Genomic DNA, 9,104 nt, shown 5'->3' on the forward strand with positions numbered 1-9,104 from the left:
GACTTGGACAAGGGCACTGCCATAGGCTAGGTTTAGGTCCGGTCCCCCTTTTTATTTAATGAAAACTGTCCGAAATGTAATGAATTTCGTTCAGTATATATGAATATCATTCGGCTTGCATGTGATTCATTTGACTAGTTGAAACTCGGCTCGAAATGTATGCAAATAGCACCAATTCCCTCATATGTGTTCACGGATGAATGCGGTGTGCGGGTCAGAGACGCCCTAACTCGTTGGTGATGGACCCCCTAAAAAATAGTTCCCGCGTCTTTAGTTTATTCTACTTCTTTTACTCAGATCCGTGTGTCTCTTTTACCGGCCTGCTCACCATCTCACGATCATCTCTCTTTTCCGAAAGCCTACACAATCTGCAAGCATCACCCATCCCACCTAGTCTCTGTCAGAGTGCTGGTTCGTTTGTGCTGTAAAGACCCCCCTTGAGACCACGCTACTTCTTTATTCGCTTCGATTCGACGGTCTGGATCTGTACATTCCAAAGTGTGCAACACACAGTGGTAAGCATATCTAGGTTCGCTCCTGTTGCATGGCGCTGCAATTCATGGCACTAGGTGCTTAAGCTAGCAAGTGACTCAGATGGCGTCTCGCCGGAGGGTTGAGGAGAGCGTGTGGGTGGCGGACGTGGACGCGGCGCTGACCGGCCATGACCCGTCGACGGAGGCGGTGCAGTGGCAGTGGCACTGCATCTACCGCGTGCCAGCGTGCATCAAGCACCTGAATCTCAAGGCCTACCAGCCGCAGGTGGTGTCCCTGGGCCCTTTCCACCACGGCGAGCCGCACCTGCTGCCCATGGACGTGCACAAGCGCCGCTCGCTCCTCCACTTGCTCCGTCGCGCGCGCAAGCCACTGTCGGAGTTCGTAGTGGCCGTGGCCGGCGTCGCGGAGCAGCTGGAGGGCGCGTACCAGGGCCTCGCCGACGACTGGCGCTGCGGCCTCAGCTGCGAGGAGGAGGAGAGGGAGAGGTTCCTCGAGATGATGGTCACCGACGGGTGCTTCCTGCTGGAGGTGATGAGGATGGCGTCCGGTTTCGAGGTGAACGACTACGCGCCCAACGACCCCGTCTTCAGCAGCCACGGCCTGCTCTACAACGTGCCCTACATCCGCCGCGACATGATCATGATCGAGAACCAGCTGCCGCTCCTCGTCCTCCACAAGCTCCTCGCCGTCGAGACCGGCAGAGATGAGGTAGTAACTAATTAAGCCATGCATGAGACAATGCATGCATTCTTTATAGTATCATGAAACTTAACATAAATTTCGCCAGCGAATTAACAAAATTATTATACAGTAGAAAAGACTAAAGCTGAACAGAAGATCCAAAACAGCAAAGTGTAGCCGAATGGTTCTTTATTCCATTGCTCCATTGCAAGCAATGTAGTTGATGCTACCTTTTAGCTTCTTACCACGCATGTAGTACAAAAAAAGTAAAGAAAAAGCATTTTTGCTAGTGGTATGTGCTGATAGATCTCACACTGAAGTCGGCCTTTGCCATGATTGTACCTAATGGTACGGACGGACGTTGTTGGCAGCAGAACGAGGACTTCATCAACCGGATGGTGCAGCGGTTTCTAACCCCGGCTGCTTGGCCTCCGGCGACCGGCGTCGGACTGGCGCTCCACCCGCTGGACATCCTCCGCCGGAGCCTGCTCTACGGCCCCACGCAGACGGCTCCCCCCGCGCCTCCGGATTACGCGGTCCCGGACGACATCATCCGGTCCGCCGAGGAGCTCTACGAGGCGGGCGTTCGGTTCAAGCGGAGCCGGACGAGCAGCCTCCTGGACATCAGCTTCCACCACGGCGTGCTCCGCTTGCCGGCCATCGTGGTCGACGACACCACGGAGTACATGCTCCTGAACCTGATGGCGTTCGAGCGGCTGCACGCCGGCGCCGGCAACGAGGTGACCGCCTACGTCTTCTTCATGGACAACATGATCGACACGGCGGCGGACGTGGCGCTGCTCACCTGCAGGCGGATCGTCCACAACACGGTGGGCAGCGACAAGGCGGTGGCGAAGCTCTTCAGCGGGATGTCCAGGGACGTGGTGCTGGAGCCGCAGAGCGCGCTGGACGACGTGCACCGCCAGGTGAACGCCTACTGCCGGAAGAGGTGGAACCGCTGGCGCGCCAACCTGGTGCACACCTACTTCAAGAGCCCCTGGTCGTTCCTCTCCCTCGCCGCCGCTGTCTTCCTCCTCGGCATGACCATCATGCAGACCGTCTACACCGTGCTACAGTTCTACCAGGATGCCACCACCAGCTAGCTTTTATCTAAGCTATAAGTTCCACTTCTACCTTGTTCGATTTACTCCTGATATTTGAGTGAAGCGTGTTTGATCACTGTGTGGCTTTTATCGATAATGTTTTAGTTGCATCAATTCATGACTGTGATGACTGTGATGACATTACTCATTTTTAGAGGAAAAGGGCTCACACCCTGGTTCCATTGCAATAACGAAACCACCGAACATTTGAGTTTGGAGCTACAAGGCGCGCAGGGAAAAATAACAGCAGAGACGCTGCCCCAGCAGACACACTCTAGACAGTCTACGCTCCTGAAGGAGCAAGAGAGCAAAAAGCGAAAATAACAGTAACAAGTACTACAAACATCAACATTAGCTCAGCTACAGACATCAGGAAATTATGCAACAGGCGCATCTTTTATGAAACCCAGCTCTTCGGAGCGCGAAGCCATCCCTGAAGCGAGGAATTGCTCCACAGCATTGGTTCAGGCCTAGCCAGGGTCCGGACACAGGAGAAGTGGCGGTGCTCGCGCCAAATGTTTCGGTCTTTACACCAAGAGACGACATCTCCTCTTGGCGGGATCCGCACACCTGATCTCCTATGAGGTTAAAAAGGAAGCTGTCCTTGCCACAGAATCTGCATTCCAAGCCAAGGCACATCATTAAAGCAAATATCGTTACGATATCTCCAGAGAGTCCATAATGTAGCTGCATGAAGCATAATATCTGCAGTCTTGTTGCAATTTCTAGCCCACCATTCCAGGAGCCCATGCCAGTTAAGCTCGATGCTGCCCCCTATGGGGCTGAAAATCTCTCTCCAGAGTTCTCTCGAAACTACGCAATTGAAAAATAGATGGTTTACTGATTCTAGTTCATTACAATAAAGACAGGTAGCATCAGTTACGTGTTGCCTTTTCTGAAGATTGTCTCTGGTGAGTAACTTGTTTTTAACTAGCAACCACAGGAAAATCTAAATTCTCTGAGGAACATTAGCTTTCCAGATCATCATAATATTATCTGTAGACACTCCACTAAAATTCACAAAGTTATAAAAAGATTTAACTGTGTAAATCCCCTTAGGCTCCAAGTCCCAAATAATAGTGTCATCACTATCATTTAAGACCAGATCCTTAACTACACTAAAAAGCTCATTCCAAGCAGCAAGCATGTCCGGCGAAAAGCACCTCCTAAAGTTAATTTTCAGGGTCGCGCCATCCCAAACCTCACTGATGGAGACGTTTGTAGTATTAACAATATTGTACAACTCCCAATAACTAGTGGCAAGTGTAGTATTGCCAGTCCAACAATCTTCCCAAAACCTGACACTCTTGCCATTACCCACCTTCCAGGAAAAGCCAATCTTTGCTGCTTTAATAGCCCAAAGTATACCTTTCCAAAGAGGGGAGGCTCCAGTATCAGGACAGGCAAAAATGTTAGGTTTGCAAGTTTTATATTTGGCATCAATGACTTGTTTCCAAATTTTACCATCATCATTGAAATACCTCTTAGACCAAGAAGCTAGCAGGCTAAGATTCATGTCAGCAATGTCAAGAATGCCCAAGCCACCATATTGTTTCTTTAGGGCAACGTTCCCCCAAGAAGCAAGGTGGTATTTATGGTGACCTTCATAGTCATCCCAAAAACAGTGAGCAAGTTGAGAGTTAATCATTTTAGTGGCCCACTTAGGGAATTTAATAATCCCCATAAGATAGCAGGGAATTCTAGATAAACAAGATTGAACAAGGGTAAGCCGTTTGCGAGAGGAAAGTAATCTCCCTCTCCAACCAGCTCCCTTCTTAACGATTTTGTCTACAGTAGGCTGTAAGTCCTCTTTTCAAAGTTTGATATAGTGAAGAGGAGCCCCTAAATATTTAATGAGGAATTCCCCAAGCTTACACCCAAGGACCTGAGCAAAAACATTAGCTTCCTCACGGTCAACGTTAATAGGGACCAGATCACATTTTTGGAAATTGATCCTCATCCCAGATAACTGTTCAAAACAAGAAAGCAACCACTTAAGGTTTTTAGCATAAGAAAGGTTTTTACTCAAAAAGAGCAAGGTGTCATCTGCATTTGCATACTGATGACACCTGCAGGATTTGAGATGGGAAAGAGGCCTTCCAATTTTTTATTGATAGAGGCTTTAATCAAAATTCTAGTAAAAACATCAGCAACTAGATTGAAGATGAGGGGGGGAGAAAGGATCCCCTTGTCTGGCACCTTTGCCATGGACAAAGAACTCACTGTTATTGTCATTAACTCTGACAGCAACAAAGCTCTTAAAGATGAGAGATTCCACTTTTCTCATTTATTACTAAATCCTCTCCTCTTCATCATATCCATAAGAAATTCTCTATTAATCATGTCATAGGCTTTTTCATAATCTAGTTTAAACACAAAACTAGATTGCTTGCTAGAGTGTACAGAATGAATAATTTCATGAGCTGTAATAATACTCTCAGCAATAAATCTTCCTTAATGAAGGTTGTCTGGTTGAGTGCTATCAGATCATTGCATATGGGGCCAAATTTAGTAGTGGCACACTTTGCAAAGATTTTAAAGCTACAGTTAATCATGGCAAGAGGCCTAAACTTCTCCATTCTAACAGCCTCATCCTCTTTGGGAACTAGAGTTAGTAGGGAAAAATTAAGTCTATACAAGTCTAATTCTCCTTTCTCCCCATCTCTAAATAAAGCAAACAGGCTGCCTTTAATAAGGTCCCAGAATTGCTGATAAAATAAAAAGGAAAGCCATCAGGGACAGGCGCTCCTTCAGCATAAGAGCTGAATATAGCATCCCTAATTTCCTTCTCAGTAAAAGCAGTGTCTAAAATGTTGTTATGAGCTTCAGAGACTAATTCATTCTCACTCCAAAAGTCATCTTTCAGTGTGATATCAATTTTATCTACGAAGCCAAACAACTTTTTATAATAATTAACAACACTCATAATACCTTCTGGGTCGGTAACAATACCTTCATCCTTTTCCAGCATCAGAATCTGTTTCTTCCTCCTTTTTTGGCTTGCCACAGCTTTGAAATAACCAGTGTTGAGATCACCTTCTAAAATCTCCCTCTCCCTTGACCTTTGTCTAGCTTTGATCTCTTCTTTTTTCCAAATATCGTTCAGCTCACCTGCAATAGTTTTCATCCCCTTCTTAGAGTTAGGTGAGGGAGGGTGAGACTCGGAAAAAATATCTAGGCAGTTGTATTCAGCTACCAAGGCCTGTTTGTGCCTGTTTTGCTCAGCCTCATAATTAGCACACCAGCCTTTAATAGCTTTCCTGGTATTTCTAATATTAAACTGCCAAATATCAATGGCTTTGGTAAAGTAACATTTAGTATTCCAGGCTTTGTAGACTATCTCCCTAAAGCCTTCTACTTCAAGAAACCATTTCTCAAATCTAAAATCTCTTTAGGGATGGAGAAAGCACAAGTATTCAATATCAAGGGGGTGTAATCACTCCCTACCCTTGGAAGGGCTCTGAGCTGAACATTAGGGAAAGAGGCTGCCCAGTTAGTGGACATGAAAACTCTATCTATAGTGGCCATTACCAAGGAATCTTGATTATTTCCCTAGGTGTATTTCCTGCCATTAATCTTCAGCTCAATCAGCCCAAATTTGTTGATCCAGTCATTGAACAGGTCTGCCCAGTGCTGGTTAATCAAACCAGTGTTTTTCTCACTGGCCTCTCTAATTAAATTGAAATAACCACCTACTAGTGTTGGACCAGTCCAACCAGCAAGCAAGTTGTGCAGTTCATTAATAAAGTCCAGTTTATATTGAACATAAGCAGGACCATAAATGGAGATCAGTCTCCAGGAAGTTCCATCTTGCTTGTTTTTGAGCAAGCAAGATACACTGTAAGTGTGTATGTCACTACAAACAATATCAAAAAGATCTCCCCTAACCCTTACCAGGATGCCTCCAGCAGTGTTATTAGCAGGGAGCCATTTCCAAGTGTAACATGATCTTATATCAAAGACCTCCAATTTAAGAGGCGTGAAGTCTTCTTTCTTAGACTCACAAATACTAATAAAATCAGGTTTATGAGCTATAATAAGCTCCTTCAGCTTGTTGCATTTGATGGGCCCATTCAGGCCTCTAATGTTCCAAAATAAACCAATCATTTAACAATAAAATCAAGTTTTCTTCTACTCCTATCAGAATTAGCATATTTGACCTCAATCCAGGGGGAATCTGGCTCTGGATCCACATTCATATGTGGGCCATCACCAGTTTCTGCGTGAGTCTCTGGATTTGTGGGTAAAACATTAAATTCTTCACCAGAAATATATATGCTGGCTGGAAGAAAAACTTCAGGATTATCTTGATTAAATTTATCAAGTCTCTAAAGCTCAATGTTCTTAATCACATCAATATTGTTTTTAATATTGCACCCACTAGAACTCAAGTTAATACCCGAGAAATCAGCAGTGGAGATAAGAACATCATTATCCAGACAAGCAAAAGAGTTTTGTGTACCTTTTTTACCTTTAGTTGGTAACTCCAGATTTTTAATCTGTTTCAACTCATGGGCTTTCTGCAGAGTAGGTCTCCCATCCTTCTTGTTTCTAGTGCTGGCCCTAGTAGCAACCACAGGACCCCACTTTTTTTTTGTCAGCTATGTACTGAGGAAGGGTGTGAGATTGGGTAATAACAGCCTCAAATTTCTCCAGGAGGGCACCTCCCAAGTTATCTATTGGCTTCTTTTTGACAACCTCCAAATAGCTTTTAATCATTGGGGCCCCTTTAACTTTGGAGAAGACAGTAGCTTCAATATTGTTCTCAGGGATAGGGGTGCAGCATTTTTGCACAGACTTTGTACCTCTAGAAACAGCACCAGCAGCAGTAACCTTGGCGTTGGTGTTACTAGTTCCAGTATCCATATCCTCCCCCAAAAGTTCATCATTACTAGAGTCAAAATCTTCCTCTTCTTGTTTATTTTTGGTAGGCTCATCAGCATCATTATCAGGTCCAGATGGCTTGTCAGAGGTGGTCCCAATATCAGCATCTCTCTCCACAGTAAAATTCAGTAGGTACAACTCATGATTGATTTCCACAATTCTGTCTCTGGGGATCTTGCTGGGGTCTCTAACAGCTACCAAAACCTTGACTTTCTCATAAAAACTTCTGAAAATAGTATGCCAGTCAATATTGACAAGCACTCCAAGGGTTGTGCCCACTTGAGCAATAGTTGGCCAAGAGATCCATTTTGGTGGAATACCCTTAATAACAATCCAAGTTTCTGTCAGGCTGTCATAGACAGGGTGTTCTCCATTCCAATCAGCAAAAGATATTGTAACTCCTTCCTTCTTTAGATTAATTGAGGGGTACTCCACCAGGTCCTTCATCTTGTTGTTAGGAGGCAATCTGACAATGTACTTGTTTTTGTCATAGGGTCTGATCTGCCAAGGCCAGTTGGTCTTCCACATCTCAGGGAAGTGCTGACCCAGCTCCTTCCCAGAGATTTCACCCTTTCCAACAAGAACTAGTCCCACATTGCCAAAATTCAGCCACTCACAGTCCTCTGAACCACTAGTTTCAATGTGAAAAAACCCAAGATCAGTATTAGCACTTCCCCAATGTGTAGCTGCAGGATAAGCTTTGCACCAAAAGGGGCAAGCATCCATATGGTGTCCAGGGGTCTTGCACATGAAACACACTTTGGGGATTGAGCACATGCCCACAAAATGGCCAGGCAGCCCACAGTTATAGTAGATAGCTCCAATATACTTTGGGTCCACAATGAAAGGGAGATCATCTTCATGCCTAGAGGCACTCTGAGCCTGAGCAACAGCACTCTGGTTTTTGTTCTTTTTTTCTTGCTCTTGTTGTGACCAGCCTAAGTATGATCACTCCCACCCACTGATGAACTTCCACCACTGTATTGAACTGTTTGCACTGGCTGCACATTCTGACTTGCTGGGCTGAATTGCTGTTGGAACCCTAGTGCAGCTGGCATTACTCATATGATGCTGTCGCAGAAAAAGGAGAATAATATTTTGATCCGTGTCGAACTTACCGGGCAGCTCTTATCCTCATCCCTGGGGCAGTATAAAATTCTACTCCCTCTTATTCATATTAGTTATCTCTGGTTTAGTACCACTTTGAGGAGTACTAAAAATAGACGACTCCGCAACATGAACCAGGCAACCGACCATACATAAATTTCTAGGATGTGGCTAGCGCTCACTCGCTCAGTCGAGTCACATTTAACAAACTCTCAGTCCATCAACACTATTGAACCAGACCGGTTTGATTTTTCCACCGCAAAGGTTGTTATTTGTTTTTTTACTAGTCTTGTCACCGATGAAGGTTTGTGGGCCGGAAGGCTTATATGGGAACCAGGGTCTAGGGTTACATGTTCTAAATCAGTTAGGAGGAGTCCTCCGGACGCGAGTTGCCGTGTCTTGTACTCCAAGCCTTCTGGCCCACCACGTTGTGAGGCCACGGGCCGAGTTGATTGGCTCATGACATAACCGACCTAGGGGGGCCAGGTTTGCTCCTGGTAAGGTGAGGCACCCATGGGCCGTAACACCGTCAATAGCCCCTGAACTAGTCTTTGGATCCGGCTACTTTCTGGTCGGTGTTGATATGCTGGTGCCGGCCTGTGCAACTTTGTCGAAGTCGAAGCCGGTTCACGAAGCTCCCATGTTCTTGAATTGTTGATATAGATAGCCAATCTTCACGGCAAGTCATCCCATGAAGGCTGCTAGTGCAGGTTGATTCCTGCACAACACATGTGAAAATTCTCAAAATACACTACTTTGGTCATGAGGGGACAGGACCAGGTTCTAACACGGCCAATCGAACCGGACCACCTTAGTCATGCGGACTGCCAGTCA

At 45.7% G+C, this 9,104-nt stretch overlaps 1 protein-coding gene across 1 annotated transcript; it reads left to right on the forward strand.

Annotated features, from left to right (window-relative positions):
• Positions 1-508: 508 nt before the first annotated feature.
• Positions 509-2,393, forward strand: LOC123141578 (UPF0481 protein At3g47200). The gene is made up of 2 exons (XM_044560684.1): positions 509-1,203; positions 1,551-2,393. The coding sequence occupies exons 1-2, from the start codon at positions 595-597 to the stop codon at positions 2,277-2,279; spliced, it is 1,338 nt and encodes a 445-aa protein (XP_044416619.1). The 5' UTR covers positions 509-594; the 3' UTR covers positions 2,280-2,393.
• The last annotated feature ends 6,711 nt before the right edge of the window (positions 2,394-9,104 follow it).

Source organism: Triticum aestivum, chromosome 6D (genome assembly GCF_018294505.1).
Source record: "Triticum aestivum cultivar Chinese Spring chromosome 6D, IWGSC CS RefSeq v2.1, whole genome shotgun sequence".
Taxonomy (NCBI): domain Eukaryota; kingdom Viridiplantae; phylum Streptophyta; class Magnoliopsida; order Poales; family Poaceae; genus Triticum; species Triticum aestivum.